A 25,787-nucleotide genomic window follows, 5' to 3' on the forward strand; every position below is an offset into this window, starting at 1 on the left:
CTTACTTGTCTTTAATTAAAACCCCGGTATTTCATCTTCTCAGAAAGATGCTGCCACCCGCACAATGTTGTTTTGAGACTGAAACTGCTACGTTAACACAGCTCTTATTAAATGTCTCCGAGGTTTTGTTTCTTTATCCCTTTCTTTGTAACAAGCAGCCACTCTATTTTTCAGTAGTGAATTTCAAAATCCTTTTTAACCTTATAGGTCCAGGGGTAGCCAAGGATGGCTGCAGCTTCATATGATCAGTTGTTAAAGCAAGTTGAGGCCCTGAAGATGGAGAACTCAAATCTTCGACAAGAGCTAGAAGATAATTCCAATCATCTTACAAAACTGGAAACTGAGGCATCTAATATGAAGGTATCAAGACTGTGACTTTAAATTGTAGTGTATCCGTTTTTATTCCATGTTTCTTCCTGTAAACTTGGGGTTAGACACTTCACTTACTTAGAAGTGTATTTTTTAAGTTAAGCAGTAATTTGTAAACTCTTTCTTGCAAAAGTTAACATTGATATTTTCAGTCCAAATGTTTTTAATTCATCCAGCAAATCATATAAAGAAAATGATTATAAAACCACAGTGACTAAGTAGTTAGTCCTTAGTTATTTTTAAGCTTAAAAATGAGAGACCAACTTCACCATCGCTATAGTGAGGCTGGGGGTCCTGTGTGATTCTAGCCTCGCAACTGTAGGATTAATCGTAAGGATTAAAACAGATTGTAGTCACATCCCCAGCCCCCTCAGATCCTGTCACCACTGAAGTGCTGCAGTGGCAGACCATCAAGAAATTTGGGGTGACTTAACGAGAAGAGTCCTGAAGTGAAGATTAGTACCTGACTCTGTTTCTGGTTTTGCCATAAACTGAGCTACAGACTGTAGGGTGCCCTTCCAGAATTAAATTGCTTTATTTGAAAAGTAGTTGTTGCACTAACAGATGATGTCCACGACACCTTCCAGCCCTAAAATTGGTTTGCTGCATAGCATTGAAAAGCTGTGATAACCTCCATGAAAAGTTATAAAATACTCAGTGTGCACTGGGAAAATATGTTCTTATTTCAAAATAATTGCAGTTAAAACTTTAACTGTTTTAATTTCCAGTTAGGCAGATTTTCCTTTCACTGAATTTAATAGAACTGGAGGTCATCAACAAGCTGTTACCCCCTTCTCTTTAAAAAAGAAATCCTTCTTGCTACATGATTTTTCTGCGCCTTGGCTATTTTACCGTCTGGGTTTCTGACCCTCTTCTTCCTGTCTGCTCACTCCTCTTACTCCCTGTTCATTTATTATTCTCTTCTATTTCTTTTTCCATGCATTTTGAGGTCTCTCTTATTCTTCAGGCTTCTGTGCACTAACTGAACTATTGAGCTGTTCCTCTTTTACCCTTTTATTCAGTATCATAGCAGTTTAGCCTTTTACTCATATGAACCTTCCTTTCTTTTTCTCTCTTTCTCCCTTTCTTTCTCTTCTATCCATAAATCTTTTCTACTCTGTTGCCTGTTTCTATGGCAGTAACAATGACAGATCTCCAAGATACCTATCTCAAGTCCTTCATAAAGAAATATTTTTTCTATAGACTATAAAGAAACATTTTTTTTCTCACCACAAACCATGAAAACAGCTGAATCAATTATCTACTAGGTTAAAAAAGAGTAGTTTGGTATTTTAACACTGATCAACATAATGTATCTAAAATTATTGTACATGACATGTGGTTTTAAAAGTTTAAAGATACAAAATTTAAACTTCCCAGTGGGACTAATCGCTTTTCTGCTTCAGAAGTATATTTTGTAGAGAATTCTTCCTAGCACACCTGTCTGAATGTCTCTTGTGCAGAATTCTGAGTCCCCTTTTAAAGTTTTTTCTTTTTTTTAACTAGAGCAAATCGAAACTTCATTTTGATGAAACATTTTAGCATACCTTTAGACCCATCTCCATGGATGGGAATGCTGAAGTGTGGAATGTCTCTCAGAGTAACAATATAAGTCAGGTCCTTAAATTTCTGCGATGAAATACCAGGTTGACCTCTTAGCAATGGGGTGTAATATACATCATGAATATTAGTATTTAAGATATGTCTGAATTCAACCATGAATTGATTACTGCTCAGTGAGTGTTTTTACAGACATCCTTGCAAAGCCATCCACATATTTCTTGAGGATTTAGTGTATGGTATCATAGCAGTTATGCCCTTATACTGAAATTATTTATGTATCTCTCCTTTCAAGAAGCTTTTTGAAAAAAAAGAAGCAGCGGCTTTATGGTATTAACAGGAAATGCCATGCTCTGTTTATTTTGTCTTAAAATATTGATGTGTGAAAAGACACTTGGAAACATTGAAATTTACTACATTGGATTAAAGTTAATCTGAAACAATGGTTATTTCTCAAAAAAATCACTTTTTAGACTTTGTAATACATCATATGATCTTGTATTATGTTTACTGATCATTCGTATGTAATCCTGTGGACGGCAAGATGTGTCTCTTCCAACTAGATTAATTTCGGGATTTCTGAAATTTATACAGTAGTACCATCTAGTGGCAAAAGAGAATACTGCTTTGCTATTGATTACATGTCATTGATAGTATAAAAATACTTTGTGTGTGTGTGACAGTCAGGGAAATATGTGTACAGTAGTTAAGGAAATGTGAGCATTGACCGTATTTGAGAATATTAAGGAAATGTTTATTTTTTAGGTCTAATGATGGCATTGTGGTTGTGTTTAGAAAGAATCCCTTTTTAAATATACATGCAGTATGATGACTGAGATTTGTTTTTCAAATAAATTTGGGTTGAGAGGGAATGGAGGAAGTGGTTATAAGTATAGATAAAAGAAGCCCATGAATTGGTAATTATTGAACTAACGTGAGGATACATAGGAGTTCATTACATTATTCTCATACATATATGTTTATGTATATACTTGATGCTTCTGTAATTAAACTACAGATTTTGTGGGATTTAGAATAAGAATGCAGCAGTTATAGCTAAACTTCAGGGAAATTATATTCTATACTTTTCACTCCAGGGCGGGAAGTCAATGTGATTTACGTTGAAATACTGAGTATCACAGCATGATAAATATGGTGAAAAGTTAAGTTAGCTGCACAGTCGTGTCTGCCTCTGAGATTCCTTGGACTGCAGCCTGTCGCGCTCCTCTGTCCATGGAATTCTCCAGGCAGGAGTACTGGATTGGTTGACATTTCCTTCTCAAAAATATGGTGAGGTATGAAGCATTTACATTGAAAGATGGCATGGTGTAGAAAAATATATCCAGGTAACATTGTAACCAACTGTTTATATCTCTTGTATTTTAGTAAAATGAAGTATTTATAAATTGTTTTTTAACTGTAAAACCATGTACATGGAAAGTATCTTATTTTCAGAGTGTAAGAAAAAAAAATGAGAAGTAAAAATTCAAATTGGCATAGTTCATAATTTATTTTGAAGATTTAATTACCAGGTATACTTTTATCTAGTAATAAAAATATCAGTAACTATGACATAGCGAGAAAAACAGAAGTGGGTCAAGTTGAAACGCCCTGGAAATGACACAGTTACTCAGTGATATAGTGATATTTTCTGTTCACTTATATGACCACAGTAATTTGTCTGTACTAATTAATTCTCTCATGGTTTTAAAATCTTAACATATTTTTAAAATAATGTTTGATTATATGATTTTTAAAAACCAGACTTCCAGAATTAATAAATACAAGTGAGTATTTTCTTCTTTAAAATTACATATTAATTTTAAGAACTGTCATTTCTCAAAACATCCTTTTGAAATATTTTGTTCGGAATTGCTTTGTAGTTGTGTAGCATTTTCTTTTAAAAACCTTTTTGAAATTAAGGACTTCTTTTTAGGCTGTTTTCAGTATGCAGCCCCAAGCAATTAATCAGCCCTACCACAGCAACACTGATAAAACAAAAAAAAGAAAACACTGGATAAAAACAAAAGCCATTCTTTTAAAGACATTGGAGAACTGTGAAATCACCAAGGACTGTATCAACTAAAATTCCTAAGAGGAAAGAGCCCTTTCTAGATGAGCTGAGATCACAAGTAATTTTATTCCCGGGGTATTTGCTAATTCTGGGGACAGACTGATAATTAATCATTGGCACAGGCATCAAGACTCCACTGGAGGAAGGAAACTGGACAAACACGCGGGCATATGTGAAGTATTGACGTTTAGAAGAGCTCCAAGTGTATGACTAGTTTCTCACATTTTCTCCAAATACATGGGACGTTAGCTGAGTCTTGTTGAGGGGAAGATGCTGGGGTGGACTAGGAAGCGGAATATTAGGAGGAATGTCCTGCTAAAGGAAGGCTTTCACACAGCAGGTCTCCTCATTCTGAATTTAAGAGAAGAGATACATTCAGAGAACTCAGCAAACCAAATCAGATGTGAAAGGGAAAGTCACCCAGTCGTGTCCAACCCTTTGCGTCCCCATGGACTACACAGTCCACGGAATTCTCCAGGCCAGAATCCTGGAGTGGGTAGCCTTTCCCTTCTCCAGAGGATCTTCCCAACCCAGGGATCGAACCCAGGTCTCCCGCATTGCAGGCAAATTCTTTACCAGCTGAGCTATTAGGAAATCCCATATGAATTTCACTTAAGCTGCATCTGCAACCCATTTTCAGTTATTGGTTGAGGGAAATCAGACCCCAGTGGTGGAAAGGGCAGACTCTGTAAGGGAAACTCTAACCTCAGTCTTCCTTGTTCTTGCATACATAACGACTGGCATACAGTTAAAAGCACAAGAAATACGAAGAAATAGGAAAATGACTGATAACCAACAGAGTAAACAGGTAATAGAAGCAAATCCCAAGATGATCCACATACTGTAAGTAAGAGTCAAGGATTTCAACATAATTATTTTAAATGTTTTGAAGAAAATGATGTATTAAATGGATAAAGAGTCAGAAAATCTTGGCAGAGAATTGGAATCTATAATTAGGAAGAATCAAACTTAAACCTTGCTGGTAGGAGTATAAAATGGCACAAACACTTTGAAAAACCATTCAGCAGTTTCTTTTTTTTTTTTTTTTATTTTATTTTATTTTATTTATTTATTTATTTTTTTTCAGCAGTTTCTTTTAATCACTGTGACTAAGCATTTAAACTTCCAGATATATATTCGAGAGAAGTGAGTACATGTGTCCACCTGGAGATAAGTGTAGGAATGTACATAGTAGCATTCTTCGTAAGAGCTTCCAACCTGGCAACAACCCAGATGCCCATCGAAAGGATAAGGGATGTATCAGTGGAGATGTAGTCTCACAGTGGACAACTGCGCAGTATTAAACAACTGATACATACAGTAGCATGGATGAGTGTCCTAGAGACTTTGGTGAGCAAAAAACACGAGACACAAAAGACTGTATACTGTGTGATTTCATTTATATGCAATTCACAAGCATGCTAACTAACTGATAACAAAAATCAGAGTACTGGTTACTTCTGGAGAATGAATATTGGTTGGTAAGGGGCAAAAGGGAACCTTCTGAGATACTGGAAATGTTCTGTGTCTTCCCTGGGTGGCGATTACATGGATACTTGGATCATGTAAGAAAATAAGATTGGTATGCTTTTCATATGTATGTTCTATCTCAGTAAAACAGAAAAGAAATGAGCTTAATATTTATAATGGAATAGACACGATCTGTTCACAAGGAAGTAGTAATGTAGTCATGCTGGATGGTGTCATCGTGAGACAGAGTAACTGGATCTATAAATTAACTGCATTTTTTTGAGATTCATAACTCAGAATTTACAAGAATAATTTAAGAGAACACATTCGAATAAGGAGCTTTTCAAGATAGCTGCTTTGAAAATTTAATTTTTTTGACTTTAAATTTCAATAATTTTATTTACTTTATGGTTATTACTTTTACCAATAGACTTCTAGCCATATGCACAGAAACTTAAAACTTACAAGGTATGTATATTCACTATTTTTAAAATTTAGGAAATACAGACAAAAAGAGATCAAACTCACCCATTTAAAAAAATTTTTTTTAATGTTGGTAGGTGATGGACAGGGAGGCCTGGTGTGTTGCAATTCATGGGGTCGCAAAGAGTCGGACACAGCTGAGTGACTGAACTGAACTGAACCTTTGATAATGTGTATATTTTTCTCTCTGTGCATTTTATGCAGGCATGCATTCAATGGGATCATATTTTGCAGCGAGCTTTTTAATTTAATACAGACATCTTTTCATGTCATTAAGTATTTGATAGTATTTTCGTAGTTGTATAATATTCTGTTGTTTGGCTAATGCCATGAATTTATTTAATCCTTTATTGTTGAACATGCAGATTTACATGGCCTTTTCATTTCTCTTGTTGGTGTTATTTTAATTTTTCCTTATTTTTAATATGTTTTTTAAAAACCAGTAATGTGCCGTTAATTTTCAAAAATGAAGTATATGTCCTATGACATGCCAGGGATTTCTTTTAATTGTTGCTTTTGAATTCTTAAATGCTTGTACTTTTTCTGAAAACAATATTTGTTTTGGTAATATCTGTTGTTTTAAAATGAGAAAACCAAAAACAAAAATTGCTTGAAATCCCAACTTGTATAGAATACTCACTGTTAACACCTGATGATAGACTCTAGAGATGGATTGTGTATAAAGACAGACCTGATCAGAGCTGTGCTTAAAAGTTTTATTAATCTGTTAGTTCTGTGCAAGGTAGGACCATTTAAGAGATTATTTCAGTAGTTTTGGTGGCGTCCACAGCCAGGATAATGACATAAGAATAGAAAAGAGACGGCTGATAAGAGATATTGGGCCTAGAATACAGAACTGATAACTGATGAGGGAGATGAAAGAGGTGAGGCTGAAGATTTGAGCTTAAAGGGAAAAGAAGGCTACTGCTATTTAACTGAACAGATATAAGGCAAGGAACAGGATTTAATGGCACAGGGTGATAGCTTGGACGTTTACAGGTACAGTGCATACCATCCAGACACACTGAATGTAAGGCATCTATCAGTCATTCTGGGAAAATGAGTCTGAAGTTGTGAGGTTAGGATTAGAGACATATCATTGATAGTTCCTTGAGAAAGGTAATTGTTGAATTGGAAGACTAGGGATAATAAGAAATAAGATTAAAAGATCGTTGAATTGCAAGCAGCAGTGGATGGAGGGAGACTCAGGATCCTGAAAACTGCAGGTAGCCTCCAGTGGTAATTCTCAAACTTTATGGAAGAGAATTGTGTCCTGATGTTTATAGTAATCTACATTCATTCAAGAAAGACATCCCTGTGCAAATTTACTTCCTATCTCGCAGTTGTGATACACTGACATAATTTCTGACTGTAAATAACAGTCACCTCCACGTTCCCACATCTACTTGTCTAAGCCTTTTAACTTCCAACATGGTCTTTGTTTGAAGGTCAGATCATTAAGGTCACAGGCTATTTCTTATTGTTAACATAGGAATTCTTAATGCTTCTAATGTGACTGTCAAGGTAAACCACTGACATACATAGTCTTTACTATATTTACTCTTCTTGACAGGTTTCCTTTTCAGTCTATTCATGGATCCTTTTTTACGTAGAGGAACACTGCCCATAGCTGTAGGATTGTAACTGTTCAAATACATTGTTTTGCATTTGAAATCCTCCTTGGCCAGCAGAGATTTTGCTATGAACTAGAATGGGATGCCTCAGAATATGTAGAATGTAAAAATACGTATAAATTATTGTTAAGGAACATACAGAAAAACGAGTAGGAAGTGAAAGTTTTCAATGTTCTCCGACAAAAATTTGTTAAGAGAAGGCTTTAGATGGGAGAAGAAGTAATGGATCAAAAGTTGGGAGACAGCAGACAGCCACTTAACTGTCTGCTGAATATAAATCAGTGCGCTAGTAGAATGTATATACATTTAGTATATAAATGCTTGGTATTCATTGGGGTGTTAGATAACACAGCATAATGTGTTAATTTGCTGTCTTTCATGGCCATGTTGGTACAAGCTTAGTTTTTGTGTCTTCAGGAAGTCTTTGAGTCTCAGTTGCTCTGTCTGAAAAATGAGAGTAATCCACCTTGTTATGTTATTTCAGAAGTTACAGATATACATCTTAACTATTCTGTGTATACTGTATGGAGACGACTTGTAATCACCATTATCACAAAGTATCACTGTTGTCATTGGGCTGTAATTTATTATTTATAATTAGTAATAGATAATATATGTAAAGTACTTTGCATTTTATATGTTTTCAGATAGATCTGAAATAACTTTTTTCGCCCAGCAGACCTGAATGCCAAGAAACTTAAAATCATATCTTCAAGAAGTTGTTTAGAATTTTGTCATATTGAGATACTGTGTTCTTTTTTACAGGAAGTACTTAAACAACTCCAAGGAAGTATTGAAGATGAAGCTATGGCTTCTTCTGGACAGATTGATTTATTAGAGCGTCTTAAAGGTAAATTTTAAAAAAATGTTTTAAAGTAAATTTTTTAAGCTCCAGTTGTCAACTTTAGGTGTATATATCCAGATAATGCTTCTCTTGATTAGAATGCTGGTTTTGGATTTTCTTAGCCTCATGCATTAGGATGTGATTTTTAAAGTACAAGTATGTGAAAAGTCTATTTGCTTGTCATTTTCCCAGTTAAAACACTCAACCGCCTCTAAATAAACTATTTCAGATGCCTTTGCTGACAATTTTCAGCTCTTTCTAAAATGCATTGCTCTTCTGCCAGTCATTAAGTAGGTCTTTATTAAGCTTTACGCTATAGACTGGACCCATTGCTTCATTTGGAGGAGTCAGTGCCTTTCTTTGTTCCATTCAAAAGAGAAGTGCTTTATCTTTGTGCATACACACACTCATATATATACACACACACACTGATTTTAAGCCATTTTTAATAGAATTTTGAAAGAATGTCTTTCTTATTACTTAAAAATTCAAATGTCAAATCAGCTAAGTTTTAATTGTAATTGAAGGTGGGCAGAGAAATTACCTTTGGATCCCCAAGTATATTACTACCTACTAGGAATCTAAGAAAGGACATTCTGTATAATTTTTCTTTAACATGCTTTTTTTCCACCGGATTAATTCAAGCTATCTTGGAGGGAAAGTTTAGCTATTCGATTCCTAAATAATTGTTCAGTCACTCATATACATTTGTGGCTTTCTCTGATAGAAATCTAAAGTTGCAGGACTCTAAACCAAAAGGTGAACACTTTTTTAAATTAATGACCCATATTTGTGTATATTGCAAAAGGTCACCACCACAAGTGTACCCTTTTATATGTGCTTTGGTCTGGGTTTTTTTCAGAACGTTTCTTTTATAGAACCAGTAGTCAGTGAATTTCTCTGAGCATCAGCATTTGTGATAAGGATTCCCTCTGTCCCTGTATAGATCTGCTGCTCAATAACTGCCATAATTTAGTACTCACGCATACTTTATGTGATATATATATAATATATTTATATATATATAATGGTTTAACATTTGAGGGTTGAAATGTGAACCTAAGGTTTCATTATTAAAAGGTAATATAATTATATTAGCAATATTTTAGATCACTTACAGCAGTTGTTTTATAAAAACTTGTCTGTATTTTATTTAGAACTTAACTTAGATAGCAGTAATTTCCCTGGAGTGAAACTGCGGTCCAAAATGTCCCTCCGTTCTTACGGAAGCCGAGAAGGATCTGTATCTAGTCGCTCAGGAGAGTGCAGTCCCGTTCCTATGGGTTCATTTCCAAGAAGAGGGTTTGTAAATGGAAGCAGAGAAAATACCGGTTATTTAGAAGAACTTGAAAAAGAGAGGTAACTTTTCTTCATTAAGTAGTAAACTTTTATGCTCCTATTTTGGCTAGATTTTGTCATTTTGTGACAACACAAAACAGGAATTATGAAGCATGTGCGGTGGGTGATCATAAGCAGCACTTAGAGAGCGTTTTCCATTTATTGTCTCAAAGTGGTGTATTACTGATTGCCCTTCCATCTAAAAATGTGAAGGAGGCAGTTTCTTGGGATTCTAAAGCTCAAATGCTCTGTACATTGAATAATGTACAAATAGTATACGTAATCACAATGGCTAAAATATGTAACTTCGTTTTGATTGACTTTTCTGTTATCTTTTCAAATGAATTAAATAGCTACCAGATTCAGTATAAGCTTGACTGGTTTCCATTATTAAACAAATGAAACAATTTATCAGTTTTGGTTTCTTAAAATAATGTTGCTTGACACAGAATCAATTCTTGTTTCTAAAAGCTAGTATCTTAATTCTTTTCTTCTTGAACTTAAAATCATCTCACTGCAAGTATCAGAATATATAGTTACCAAGAACTTTGTCAAGTATTTTTGTACCTCCTATAAGATTATAAATTCCTTTATGCATGATTGATACCATATTATATTTATATTCCTAAAAGTTCTATTAGACTTTCAAGAAATACTCAAATTTATAAATGTTAATTTGCATAAATGTACAAATGTATAAATTCTCTGGGACCTTGGTCAAGTCTTTAAATTTTTGTGTCATTTCCTTGTGTAAAATAGGAATATGGTTCTACCTTGTGGAGTTATAGACAATGGGTATTACCATATGGAAAATACCCAGCATATCTCATTGAGAGGCAAAACACCTTTTACTACTTTCTCTCTGGTTTTAGATGTGACCATCTCTAAGAATAACAATAATCATGGACCAGAAATAGTGCTAAGCTTTCTTTAATCTCTTGAGTTTAAATGAATCTCTGTTTCATATCTTGAACCAGCACTGTTTCTGAGAGTCTAGGAAACACTGTCCTGAAAAATCAGAAGCTAACTGGAGTGTACATTCTTCCGCCACTTTGTCCCCTTTGAGCTGTTAAGAGGCGTGTGAGTGTGCCAGTTTTCCTAGGAACTTACTTTGCTTTCTGTGACAAAGGCCTGATTTTATTCACAAAGAGTGTGTGTGAGTGTGTGTGTGAGTGTGTGTGTAGTTCTCAGTATCCTGTGTCCCCCTGGATCACACCATTGTTTGAAGGTGAATTTAGCCCTTGTTTATGTGACAGCATCTGTATTTTGCTCTTGTACTTGATTGATAGTTTGAATAGGTCTAGGATTTATTTTCTTCAACTTTTGAAAATTCTGTAATTTCTTTGATGATTTTACCCTCTCTGTTTTTCTACTCTTTCTTTCTAGACATCCCTTAAGTCATAGAAACTATCTCTTATCTTTTTTTCTTGTTCTCTGTATTACCTATAGATAGAGTAAGTTTAAGTGAGGTAAGTGTTAGAAAATCGTCAAGCCAGAACTCAAGCCCAGATCCATACCCTTTTTTTTTTTCTTAATTTATGTTTGTTTTTGACTGTGTTGGGTATTCCTTGCTGCACAGGTGCTTTGTCTAGTTGCAGAGAATGGGGGCTTGTTCTGCCACACGAGCTGTAGGGAGCACAGGCTTCAGTAGTTGTGACGTGTGGGCTTAGTTACCTCTGGGCACGTGGGATCTTCCAGGACCAGGGGTCAAACCCGTGTTCCTGCATTGGCAGGAGGATTCTTAACCACTCTACCACTAGGGAAGCTCCATGACCTTTTTGAACTTGTTTTCCAGTGTTGTGAGGATGAAATTAGATATTTTTTAAAAACTGCTTAGCACTCTTGTGTCTGAAACACTCAAATAGTTACTGTCACATTAGCCATTAATACTTTTTAACAAATATTTAAATGCCTGATACATGTGCCATGTTCTTCTAGATGATCCTGAGTTAGCTAGAGGACTAAGAAGACATGAAATTTATGTCAGGTCAGTTTATTTATCTTCCTTGGTTCTTGTCTCATCGCAATAAAAACTTGGAGCAATGGACCAAAAGGTGTAGAACATCAGACAAGTTACAGCTCAGTTCAGCTCAAGCAGACAGATCTTTTCTTAGTAAGATACTCCCAAAGGAGCCCTCCTCATCTTTCCTGTTGGTCCCTCTTGGCTACCCTTTTATATGTCCAGTCTCCTCCTTTTGGTTGTGCCTGGTACAGAGTAGGGCTTGTACCCACCACCATTCAACGAGAGGAATGCAAATGGTCATACACTCAAGGCCAATTGACAATTTCAAGTTATATAACAGCGGGCTGTGTTATTATGCCTTACCACATGTCTTCCCCTGATTCCATCTTATAATTAGATGAATTTGATATTAAAATTAGATGAATTAGGTATTCATCTACATCTAATCAACATCTACATCTGCGGTGTTGGAGAAGACCCTTGAGAGTCCCTTGGACTGCAAGAGATCCAACCAGTCCATTCTGAAGATCAGCCTTGGGATTTCTTTGGAAGGAATGATGCTAAAGCTGAAACTCCAGTACTTTGGCCACCTCATGCAAAGAGTTGACTCATTGGAAAAGACTCTGATGCTGGGAGGGATTGGGGGCAGGAGGAGAAGGGGACGACAGAGGATGAGATGGCTGGATGGCTGGATGGACTCAATGGACATGAGTCTGAGTGAACTCTGGGAGTTGGTGATGGACAGGGAGGCCTGGGGTGCTGCGATTCATGGGGTCGCAAAGAGTCAGACACAACTGAGTGACTGAACTGAACTGAGAATATTCATGAGCCCTTAATAGTCTCCTAACTGCCTAAGGTTACTTGGAGAAGCCCCTGTGGTTGTTTTGTATCCACTCTGTGCTGAGGGCCCACCTGCAGTAGTTGAAAAGTCTCTGGTTATTTTGTAACATCTGTGAGCTCTCATGGGTGTGTCTGGGATGTTCAGAGATCAGCTTGCATCCCTTTCAGCCAGGCTTCCCCTTGTTCCAGTCTAACTTCCTACCTAACATTTACATTTTAAAGAAGACTGTTGACAGTCACTAAACAAGCCTTCAATCTGCTAAATGATAAAGACCCGCCAGCTTCCGAGCCAGTGCCTTGTTTCTGTTTTGAGCCTTAAATACTGTGCTGCGAGTCATAAGATAACTCCTGTCAGTTAACCGCTTGTGACCATTTTGGCTCTTGACTTTGGCTTCCCAAGCAAGAGCATTTTGCCAGAGTTCAGTCTTAAACTTGATAGCAACAACTTGGCCCTATTCTCCTTAACATTGTTCTCATTCCAATACCATCGCTAAAATTAGCTTATTCATTTGAGGACTTTTAGCACCCAGATCTTGATTAAATAAGCCAATTTATTGAAGAGTAATCAGAAAAAGCAAGAGAGTTCTAGAAAAACATCTCTTTCTGCTTTGTTGACTATACCAAAACCTTTGACTATGTGGATCACAATAAACTGTGGAAAATTCTGAAAGAGATGGGAATAGACCACCTGACCTGCCTCTTGAGAAACCTATATGCAGGTCAGGAAGCAACAGTTAGAACTGGACATGGAACAACAGACTGGTTCCAAACAGGAAAAGGAGTACATCAAGGCTGTATATTGTCACCCTGCTTATTTTAACTTATATGCAGAGTACATCATGAGAAACGTTGGGCTGAAAGAAGCACAAGGTGGAATCAAGATTGTCAGGAGAAATATCAATAACCTCAGATATGCAGATGACACCACCCTTATGGCAGAAAGTGAAGAGGAACTAAAACGCCTCTTGATGAAAGTGAAAGAGGAGAGTGAAAAAGTTGGCTTAAAGCTCAACATTCAGAAAACTAAGATCATGGCATCTGGTCCCATCACTTCATGGGAAATAGATGGAGAAACAGTGCCAGACTTTATTTTCTTGGGCTCCAAAATCACTGCAGATGGTGACTGCAGCCATGAAATTAAAAGACACTTACTCCTTGAAAGGAAAGTTATGAGCAACCTAGATAGCATATTCAAAAGCAGAGACATTACTTTGCCAACAAAGGTCCATTTAGTCAAAGCTATGGTTTTTTCTGTGGTCATGTATGGATGTGAGAGTTGGACTGTGAAAAAAACTGAGCGCCAGAGAATTGATGCTTTTGAACTGTGGTGTTGGAGAAGACTCTTGAGAGTCCCTTGGGCTGCACGGAGATCCATCCAGTCCACCCTAAAGAGGATCAGTCCTGGGTATTCATTGGAAGGACTGATGCTGAAGCTGAAACTCCAGTACTTTGGCCACCTCACGCGAAGAGTTGACTCATTGGAAAGAGCTGACTCCCTCATGCTGGGAGGGATTGGGGGCAGGAGGAGAAGGGGACGACAGAGGATGAGATGGCTGGATGGCCTCACTGGCTCGATGCACATGAGTTTGGGTGAACTCCGGGAGTTGGTGATAGACAGGGAGGCCTGGCGTGCTGCGATTCATGGGGTCGCAAAGAGTTGGACACGACTGAGTCAGAAGAAATAGCATCTCCCTCTATCCCTTGTTTCCTTGCCTTAGTCCTGGTAGATCCTGCAGGTGCTCACCAGGGATCATTAAAAAACAGGGTCAGATCTCATTTTTTTGCTAGTTGTAATACCCAGCCTGTGAAAGGGTTTCAGGATTTCTGCACCGCTTTCTCCTGCTCCTGTTGTCAAAAATGGAAGGGAGAGGGCAGCTTCTCATTGTTCAGCACTTCTGCCTCAGGTTGGTACATCGTAACCAGGAGCTGGCTTCTTCCCATGAATTCCTTCCCATGAGGTTGCCACAGCAGAAAGTGAAGGCTTATTTCTTATTTTTCAAGTTGCTTCTCAGTAAAGAAAGGAAAGTTTAGCAACAGTAAAACTTTCCACATACGTGCATACATACTCATCAAGAAAATATAATCAAATAGAATTTTAAAGTATTAATAACAGAGTCAGAGTGGGGAATGACTTGGTAAGAGCAAAGCCCAGAAGCTGTAGTAAAAAAAATATCCTCATATTCAAGTGATTAATTGAGAAAATACATTTATAACTGACAGAGTACTATCATTCTTAACGCAGAAGAGGTCCTGTAAATAAGAAAAAGCCACAGAGAAGGAAATAAAAATGGATTTTAAACTTGGAAAAATGTTTCCCCTTACCCATACTAAAAGAAATCAAATTAAAACCTTAGGAATAGAGAATTCCCTTTTGGTCCAGTGGTTAGGACTCTGCACTTCTAATGCCGTGAGCTGGGGTTCCATCTGTGGTCTGGAAACTAAGATCCCACAAGCTGTATAGCGTGGCCCGAAACAAGGAAGTCCATAATGATATACCATTTTTTAAACCCTAGAAATGTAAAAGGATCTTAAAAGTTTGATAAAGCATTTAGATTGTCAAAGATGGCAGAAGCATAAATTGGTACAATATCTAGTAAGGACAGTAAGTTAAAAATTTAGATATCCTAGGAATTTGTCATCTATACATGCTTGCGTATTTGTTCAATGAAGTTACATATAAGGATATATGTATAATAGCAAAAGATTAGAAAGACCCTAAATTGAAAAAAAAAAAAAACCCTAAATGCCCTCTAACATAGAACCAGTTATTATTTATTCTTGTATGGATTCATAAATATCTTTGCAGCTAGCAGAAAAACACATAGGAGCTCTTTATATTCTGATACAAGAATGATCTGCAAGATAGACTTTTAAGTGGTAAAAAGTTACGACAACACAGATAATAATATGCTATTATTTATGTTTTAAAATGTACGTGCACATATACACACATATATTCTTTCATTTTTATAGAATGTCTCTGGAAATAAATACAAGAATAATAGTGGTCGCTTAGGGAAAGAGTCACACAAAAGGACATAGATCATATACTTCTTGTGAAAGTGAAGCCGCTCAGTCGTGTCCGACTCTTTGCGATCCCATGGACTGGAGTCTACCAGGCTTCTCTGTCCATGGGATTTTCCAGGCAAGAGTACTGGAGTGGGTTGCCATTTCCTTCTCCAGGGGATCTTCCCAACACAGGGATTGAACCCAGGTCTCCCACACTGCAGGCAGACGCTTTACCCTCTGAGCCATGTAGGATCTTTAATACTACTTGTACCTACCGATTTTTTCCTCTTAACACTTTATTTTGCATTATGTTTATATTGATCAGATATAGAGTATTGATATAGGTTGTTATTGAGGACATCATTGATTGGGTTGTCAGAAATTATGTAACAGTTAACAAGTTCATCTTCAGATTCCAAGCCTAAGAAAATGTTTCTCTCCCTCAGAACAACCTCCTCTTATACACAGTGATAATATATTTCTTATTTTAACCAAGAAGAAGCTGAAAGGTACATGCAATAGTTCCCTATACTCCAGATTTATTTTTTGCATAATTACTGCTTTTCTTTGCTCCTTTATTATACTTTTTATTCTTAGATCTGAGTTTTATTAAATCTGTACTTTTTACTGTATACCAACATCAAATTCTTAGGCTATAAATAAATGTGAAGAAAGCATTTGGTTGAAATGTAAATATTCTAGTAAGAATGGTTGCCATCTTATTTAGCTGAAAAAGTTTAAAACTTTTAATATTCAAATTTTAATGACTATAAGTCCCCCCTTCAGAAATCTCAAATTAGTAAAATTCTTACTTATTCATTATATTACTTTAAATAGAAAACATTACATTTATAGCTTATAAGAGTTGCTGTTATGTGCTCTGTATTAGCATTGTGTAAACTTAACTTTTTTTGAAAAACAGATCATTGCTTCTTGCTGACCTTGACAAAGAAGAAAAGGAAAAAGACTGGTATTATGCTCAACTTCAGAATCTCACTAAAAGAATAGATAGCCTTCCTTTAACTGAAAATGTAAGTAACTTGACAAAATAACTTATTTTCATATCTGAAAGTATATCTAAGTTTATAACTGTAATATGTTTTATCCAACTTCAACATAAATACATAGTGAATTTTGTATATAAAGATAATACAACTAAAAGATTCAGGATTCAACTAGGTTTTTTATTAGATGTGTTGAATTACCAAAGATACTCTGTAGAAATGTTTATCACCATCTGTCTGTTTTTTGAACTATATTACAGGACTCATGGCAGATGGTTTTTGCAGTGAAAGTATCTTTGAGATAACTTGAGTCCTGTTCTAGTTATTGTAAATGACAGTAGCTGTTCGCACAGACATTTGGGCTTTTTGCAAGCACTAAAAGTTGTTTGTTTTGCTAATGTAACTATGTAAAAAATAACTTAATTCTGTCAGCCTCTCCCTCCCTACCCAACCTCTCCAAGTTAACTGTTCTATTCATGGGATGACACATATAAGAACATTTCTGAAATACATTAATAATTTTAAATAAGACTTTAACTGTCACCCATAAATTTTAAAACAATTTAATAGGCCAATTAAAATTAATCTTCCACTCTTAGCTTAGATCTTTCATTTTCTAATAAAGTTTTGAGAGGACATAATAAAAGAAAAAGTACAACAAAGGAAAAACCTTTTCAAAACACACAGTTAATCAGTCTCCTGCGTGGGCATTGTCTGGCGGGAGCTAGAACTAGTGCTCAGCCTCCTGAGCACAAACTTATCCAGGTTTGTGAGAGGGAAGGAATCTCCCTTCCTGACAATGTCTTTAACATCCTTCTGGGGGCTCAGGAGACACCACAAATGAAGGAACAGTCATAGAGAGTGTTGACATGTGAGGATTAGGAGCTCAGGAGGGTTTGGAGGGATCTTTGCTCTTAATGTTAAAGCGCTGTTTTGCTTAACATTCACTTTGGTGATTAAAATGTACAGTATTTAGAGTCCAGCTGTCTGCATGCAGTTGTGTATGAAACAGTTCAAGAGCGATTGGTTAATACCTGAAACAAAGATCAGTTGTCAAATCATTCCCATATTTAATGTAAGACATTACAGACCATTAGGCAACATTAGCAAATGTAAATTGCTTATATTTCATAAATATTTTTAAATTCACAAAATATTTATTTTATATTGGGAAGCCAGGTTAAGAACGCTTTCATATGGAAATACTTACCAGGTTACTAGACATTGCTTAAAACATCAGATCTAAACCACATTATTGTAGCATAATGTGTCATCTTCAACCTTTTGTGCAAGGGATTTTTAGAAGTGGAGGACAGATAAGTGTAGCTATAACATGACTCACAGCATGCAGACTGTTTCAGCTGTGCTGCAACACATAATGTGGATATGCCTGTAGGAACACATTCTGCGTGTGTCAGACAACACAGTTTGGGATTCTTAGGCCTACAGAATGCTATTCTGAGTCAGACACATACACATGCAGTTTTTGTGTGTGTGAGTATGTGTGTATGTAAGGTCTTAGCTTCTTGATCAGGGATCAGGCCTGTGCCCTTGACAGTGAGCGCATGGAATCCTAACCCCTGGACCTGCAGGGAATTGTCCACAAGCACCTTTTTATTGGACTTAAAGAGCATGAAAAATCTACAGCACTTGATTATTCCCTTCATGGTCCATTATAACTGTCACCTGTCATTTTGCCTGGTCGTTTTTTTAGCCTTGGAGCATGTCTTTGTAAGTTTCTTTGCCTTCTCCTTTTCATCATTTTTTATACCTAGCAGTTACCACAGCGTCTGGAATTGTAGTTAGAGGGCTAATAAAGTTTTGAATGTACTAAAACCCACTCCATGAAGAAGTACTTTTTTTGGTTTGTTTCAACTTTGGTTCATATTTATATTTTTACCAAAAAGTTTGTGTTGTCTCGCAATTTATGATTGTATTATGTAAAAGCTTTTCTTTATTCTGTCTTCTTCATTTTACATGTGGGAAAGTTCTCTCAGTTTAGTCTATATGTATATAACAATCCTAAAGTGAGGTATCAACTTAAGGATGATGGGCCTGATTCCTGATTTTTCTATTTTGTCCACATTAATATTCCAATTTTTAATAATTCAAAGTAGTGCTTCTTCAGGGCAGAAGAATTGTAAGTTAACTAAAATTAGGCTTACCCTAACTGGACCAATATATAAATATATTTTAAAGAGCTAGTACAATTTAATTAAAACTATTTGTGATTGTGGGGAAATGAAAGTGTTTCAACTCTTCACTTCACATCAGAAACCCAGGCTGAGCCTCACACTGATCAAGTTTTAGGACTTCTTAGAGTAAAAAATAATTTTCTCATATATAATAACATGTATCTGTTTATTCATTTTCTTTATTGATACTTATATGCTTTTTTATTTTTACTGATAAACACAAGATATTAACATTTCCATTTTATTTGTGGTTTTAGTTTTCCTTACAAACAGATATGACCAGAAGGCAGTTGGAATATGAGGCAAGGCAAATCAGAGTTGCAATGGAAGAACAGCTAGGTACTTGCCAGGATATGGAAAAACGAGCACAGGTAACATTTATTATTAAACTACGAAACAGTAATAGCTAGATTTCTATGAAGAATCTAATGAATTATAGCTCTGTTAACTTTGGTTAAGTTTTATTATTAAAGATATTTTAAAGTCTGTCTTTACTTTGGCACTAGTTCAAAATAAGAGTAATGTACTATGGCTGCTGGGAAGCATAACCAGTATTCACATAATTCTGCCCTCATATTTCAGTTCTCTGATACAGTTCCATTATGCCTTGGAATGATAAGAGGGAAAAAGAATTCGATTCTGGTCATCTTATTAGTTGCTAGCTAATTTTAGTTATCCTCTGAGATTTTTACTTCTGTGTTTGTATAATGAAACCCAGAATATTAAAAAAGGTAAGTCTCATTCAAGGAGAGAAACATATATAGAGAACATTGGGAAGAGAAACGAATTGGATGGAGAACATTCCCATGTTTCTACCCTCAACTACGTAAAGAAAGAATATTGGGATAAGAAAGGATTTCTTAAGACATTAGACTAATTGTAAAGATTGGTAAAATTTTACTACTTTAAAATTAAGAGTTTATCTTTATTAGGCACCTTAAAGAAAATGAAAAGGGGAAAAAACACATTTGGGAATTACCTGTCTGTCCATCGGTCTGGACTCAGTGCTCGTACTGCCAGGGCCTGAGTTCCAGCTGTGGTCAGAGTACTAAGACCCCACAAGCCAAGTGGCACAGCCAAAAGAACAAAAATGGTGAAAAGATAAGTTACGTATTGGGAGAAGGCATTTATCACCATATAAGTGGCATGGAATCAAGAATATATAATGAATTTCCAAAAATACTTTAAATTATATGATACAATTAATACAGATTTAGTATTTATAACAGTTGGTGTTTTCATGAAATTATTTTAAAATACCAGGCAGATTTTGTTTGTTTGTTGATAGAAAAACTATGAGAAATTTTACTATGGTTTATATGAGTTTCAGTTCAGCTCAGTTCAGTTCAGTCGCTCAGTCGTGTCCGACTCTTTGCGACCCCATGAATCGCAGCACGCCAGGCCTCCCTGTCCATCACCAACTCCTGGAGTTCACTCAGACTCAAGTCCATTGAGTCAGTGATGCCATCCAGCCATCTCATCCTCTGTCGTCCCCTTCTCCTCCTGCCCCCAATCCCTCCCAGCATCAAAGTCTTTTCCAATGAGTCAACTCTTTGCATGAGGTGGCCAAAGTACTGGAGTTTCAGCTTTAGCATCATTCCTTCCAAAGAAATCCCAAGGCTGATCTCCTTCAGAATGGACTGGTTGGATCTCCTTGCAGTCCAAGGGACTCTCGAGCCTTCTCCAACACCACAGTTCAAAAGCATCAATTCTTCGGCGCTCAGCTTTCTTCACAGTCCAACTCTCACATCCATACATGACCACTGCAAAAACCATAGCCTTGACTAGACGGACCTTAGTCGGCAAAGTAATGTCTCCGCTTTTGAATATGCTATCTAGGTTGGTCATAACTTTTCTTCCAAGGAATAAGCATCTTTTAATTTCATGGGTGCAGTCACCATCTGCAGTGATTTTGGAGCCCCCCAAAATAAAGTCTGACACTGTTTCCCCATCTATTTCCCATGAAGTGATGGGACCAGATGCCATGATATTCGTTTTCTGAATGTTGAGCTTTAAGTCAACTTTTTCACTCTCCTCTTTCACTTTCATTAAGAGGCTTTTTAGTTCCTCTTCACTTTCTGCCATAAGGGTGGTGTCATCTGCATATCCGAGGTTATTGATATTTCTCCTGGCAATCTTGATTCCAGCTTGTGCTTCTTCCAGCCCAGCATTTCTCATGATGTAGTCTGCATATAAGTTAAATAAGCAGGGTGACAATATACAGCCTTGACATACTCCTTTTCCTATTTGGAACCAGTCTGTTGTTCCATGTCCAGTTCTAACTGTTGCTTCCTGGCCTGCATACAGATTTCTCAAGAGGCAGGTTAGGTGGTCTGGTATTCCCATGTCTTTCAGAATTTTCCACAGTTTATTGTGATCCACACAGTCAAAGGCTTTGGCATAGTCAATAAAGCAGAAATAGATGTTTTTCTGGAACTCTCTTGCTTTTTCCATGATCCAGCAGATGTTGGCAATTTGATGTCTGTTTCCTCTGCCTTGTCTAAAACCAGCTTGAACATCAGGAAGTTCACAGTTCACATATTGCTGAAGCCTGGCTTGGAGAATTTTGAGCATTACTTTACTAGCATGTGAGATGCGTGCAATTGTGCAGTAGTTTGAGCATTCCTTGGCATTGCCTTTCTTTGGGATTGGAATGAAAACGGACCTTTTCCAGTTCTGTGGCCGCTTGTGAGTTTTCCAAATGTGCTGGCATATTGAGTGCAGCACTTTCACAGCATCATCTTTCAGGATTGAAATAGCTCTACTGGAATTCCATCACCTCCACTAGCTTTGTTTGTAGTGATGCTTTCTAAGGCCCACTTAACTTCACATTCCAGTATGTTTGGCTCTAGATGAGTGATCACAGCATCGTGATTATCCAGGTCGTGAAGATCTTTTTTGTACAGTTCTTCTGTGTATTCCTGCCATCTCTTCTTAATATCTTCTGCTTCTGTTAGGTCCAGACCATTTCTGTCCTTTATCGAGCCCATCTTTGCATGAAATGTTCCCTTGGTATCTCTAATTTTCTTGAAGAGATCTCTAGTCTTTCCCATTCTGTTGTTTTCCTCTATTTCTTTGCATTGATCGCTGAAGAAGGCTTTCTTATCTCTTCTTGCTATTCTTTGGAACTCTGCATTCAGATGCTTATATCTTTCCTTTTCTCCTTTACTTTTCACTTCTCTTCTTTTCACAGCTATTTGTAAGGCCTCCCCAGACAGCCATTTTGCTTTTTTGCATTTCTTTTCATGGGGATGGTCTTGATCCCTGTCTCCTGTACAGTGTCACGAACCTCATTCCATAGTTCACCAGGCACTCTATCTATCAGATCTAGGCCCTTAAATCTATTTCTCACTTCCACTGTATAATCATAAGGGATTTGATTTAAGTCATACCTGAATGGTCTAGCGGTTTCCCTGTTTTCTTCAGTTTGAGTCTGAATTTGGCAATAAGGAGTTCATGATCTGAGCCACAGTCAGCTCCTGGTCTTGTTTTTGTTGACTGTATAGAGCTTCTCCATATTTGGCTCCAGAGAATATAATCAGTCTGATTTCGGTGTTGACCATCTGGTGATGTCCATATGTAGAGTCTTCTCTTGTGTTGTTGGAAGAGGGTGTTTGCTATGACCAGTGCATTTTCTTGGGAAAACTCTATTGGCCTTTGCCCTGCTTCATTCCACATTCCAAGGCCAAATTTGCCTGTTACTCCAGGTGTTTCTTGACTTCCTACTTTGGCATTCCAGTCCCCTAGAATGAAAAGGACAGCTTTTTTGGCTGTTAGTTCTTAAAGGTCTTGTAGGTCTTCATAGAACCATTCAACTTCAGCTTCTTCAGCGTTACTGGTTGGGGCATAGACTTGGATTACTGTGATATTGAATGGTTTGCCTTGGAAACTAACAGAGATCATTCTGTCGTTTTTGAGATTGCATCCAAGTACTGCATTTCGGACTCTTTTGTTGACCACGATGGCTACTCCATTTCTTCTGAGGGCTTCCTTCCCGCAATAGTAGATATAATGGTCATCTGAGTTAAATTCACCCATTCCAGTCCATTTTAGTTCGCTGATTCCTAGAATGTCAACGTTCACTCTTGCTGTCTCCTGTTTGACCACTTCCAATCTGCCTTGATTCATGGACCTGACATTCCAGGTTCCTATGCAATGTTGCTCTTTACTGCATCGGATCTTGTTTCTGTCACCAGTCACATCCACAACTGGGTATTGTTTTTGCTTTGGCTCCATCCCTTCATTCTTTCTGGAGTTATTTCTTCACTGACCTCCAGTAGCATATTGGACACCTACTGACCTGGGGAGTACCTCTTTCAGTATCCTATCATTTTGCCTTTTCATACTGTTCATGGGGTTCTCAAGGCAAGAATACTGAAGTGGTTTGCCATTCCCTTCTCCAGTGGAATTTACGTTTTTAGAATGTGAACTTACGGAATACTGTATGCATGTTTTTCTATATCTGTTAATGTGTTTGTTTTAGAAGTGAAGTGAAGTGAAGTGAAGTCGCTCAGTCATGTCCGACTCTTTGCGACCCCGTGGACTGTAGCCCACCTGGCTCCTCCGTCCATAGGATTCTCCAGAAAAGAATACTGGAGTGGGTTGCCATTTCCTTCTCCAGGGGATCTTCCCAACCCAGAGATCGAACCTGGGTCTCCTGCATTGCAGGCAGATGCTTTAACCTCTGAGCTACCAGGGATTTGTTTTAGAGGTACTTAAGAAATGAGATGTAGATATGAAAATTTCTGTATTAATATATAAATATAAATAAGTATATTCCAGACAGCTTACTGTAGAACAGATTAACTTGAGTTCTTTCTTGGCCATTTTGTCCAGATATGTGCAGATGTATTCATTTTAATTTTGTTCTGGAATATAGTGTTCTTCTTTTGCTAGTTAATATTTTCAGGAATTTTTAGTCCATATTTTATAAATACAACAAACATTCATTTATTCCGGAAATATATTAAGGTTAGGGTTAAAGAAATATTGTACACAAAGCAAAAATGGAAGTATTTGTAGTACACATGAGGAGTTAATATCCCTAATATACAGGGGGCACCTGCAAATCAATTGAAAACAAGACAACCAAAGAGGAAAATAATCAAAAGGTGTGAGTAGTCCCATCACAGAAGTACAAGTGGTTAATAAATAATTGTGAAAAGATGCTTAAACATCACTAGTCATTAGGGAAAAGTAACATAAAATAATGTTGTTTTTTGTTAGTGGTGGTGGTTTATTGTTTGCTTGGTTAATTTTCTGCCTATCAGACTGGCAAAAGCTTTAAAGTTTAGTGTCATGTAATACTGGTGAGATTGTGAGAGACTGTAATACGAAGCGTTGTCGTCTGCCTGTTGTAAGAATAAACTGGTACAATCCTGAAGGACTCTGTAGCACTTCCTGTCAAAGTTAAAATGTTTGTACCCTCTGACCTAGTAATTCTGTAAGACTCTCAGAATACGTCCTCCAGGAATGTCTACTTAAAGCAGCAAGAATATAAGTATAGATTTTATGATATTCATTGCAACACTATTTGTAAGACACTTACAGAGAGAGACAATTTCAGTGTCCATCATTTAGGTAGTTATTAAATTAGTAGTATGCAGCTGTTACAAATATTAATAATTAGGTAATGGGAATAATGAAAATAATTGTCCATAGTAATTCTTTCCCTTGTAACTCTGCTTGAGTGACTCAACATGTAAGACTAGAATGGCCAGCTAATGAACATGGAAGTGAATTCCAAGAAGGCCTGAGGCCATGAGAAAAAAATGTGGTACCTCCTTTGCAAGCAAAAAAGATGGATAAAAATTCCAAGTAAAATAAAAATAGAGTGAAAGTTTTTTAAAACAATAATTATGTACCAGAAACAGAAGCCAACATTACATTAGATTGAGAAAATAGAGAAGTAATTAGATTGTTACCGTTGCAGTCATTAACATGGGTTGCTGCTTGCTGTCATCACTGTTACTTTGTTTGGAGGTTCCACTAATTCAGGTAGAAAGAAAACAAGTTGTTTACTGCACTGTTTTCCAACCAGAAGAGACCAAATAATTGTCATTTGTGAATTATATAGTTGTCTACCTAGAAAAGCCATGGCGAAGAGCCAGAAAGTATTTTAGCTAATGAGAGAACTCAGTAACGTGGCTGGAGTTAAGATAAATTAGTGTTTCTCTATTAGCAATGGCTACCATTTGGAAATGGCAATTGGATAGAAGGATCTCTTCATAATGACAGGAAACTTTAAAATACCAAAAACAGACGCACATGAAGAGAAATATAAAACTGCTGAAGGACACACTATGCAGCCTTGAAAGTAGAGAAGCGTTGTGTTTGTGTTACCTGGTTGCAGCGATGTCAGGGATATCGCAAAAGAGAGGCCAGCTAAGATTGTAAGGTTCCTGCAGGGTATGGAGTGAAGTGAGTAGTCAGACCACTCGAGCCGGCTGTTCTCTTGCTGTCTGTACATCCTCTGAGTGCCTGCTTCCCCTGCACCCCGCATACAAGACTGACCTTCCCACACACTTGCCCCTGGCCCCAGCTATTGACTGTGCTTATCACTGGGGCAGTGAAGGGCTTTCCCCCCTCTGCTGGTTTCCCTGGTGACTAATGAGCCAACCCGACCTCCCTCTATAACTGGCAATCTCCCCTTCCACCCGAGAGGGAAGCCTGCTGCGTGTCCTGCCTGCAATCCGTCGCACGTGGTAGGGCATCACTCCAGGACCTTGTTTCAGGTGTGTAAGATCCCCCTTCCATTAAACCATTGATGTCTCTGCTGCTAAAAATAAATAAGATTCCTAGGTGAGAAGATTTTAATATCCTAATAATGTCTTTCTTTAAAAAGTTGATAGAGAAATATAATATAATTCCAGTCATAATCTTAGTTTTTTTAGAGCCCAGAAAAATTATTCTTAAGTTTGTAAAGTAAGAATTTCCAAAAGTATTTAAGAAAATTATAATGAGTGAGGATTTACCTTACCATTTGGTAAAATTTACTGTACAGG

The 25,787-nt window shown here is 37.0% G+C and overlaps 1 protein-coding gene across 7 annotated transcripts in view; it reads left to right on the plus strand.

The window, feature by feature from the left end:
- The first annotated feature begins 225 nt into the window (after positions 1-225).
- APC (APC regulator of WNT signaling pathway) overlaps positions 226-25,787 on the plus strand; it is an 80,281-nt gene continuing 54,719 nt past the window's right edge. For all 7 annotated transcript variants that reach the window (XM_068966114.1, XM_068966115.1, XM_068966118.1 and 4 more), the window contains exons 1-5: positions 226-360; positions 8,356-8,440; positions 9,592-9,793; positions 16,507-16,615; positions 19,041-19,154. In XM_068966114.1, the coding sequence (XP_068822215.1) occupies positions 226-360; positions 8,356-8,440; positions 9,592-9,793; positions 16,507-16,615; positions 19,041-19,154 (645 nt within the window). The remainder of the gene's footprint in view (positions 361-8,355; positions 8,441-9,591; positions 9,794-16,506; positions 16,616-19,040; positions 19,155-25,787) is intronic.

This window comes from Capricornis sumatraensis, chromosome 2 (assembly GCF_032405125.1).
Source record: "Capricornis sumatraensis isolate serow.1 chromosome 2, serow.2, whole genome shotgun sequence".
Taxonomy (NCBI): Eukaryota; Metazoa; Chordata; class Mammalia; order Artiodactyla; family Bovidae; genus Capricornis; species Capricornis sumatraensis.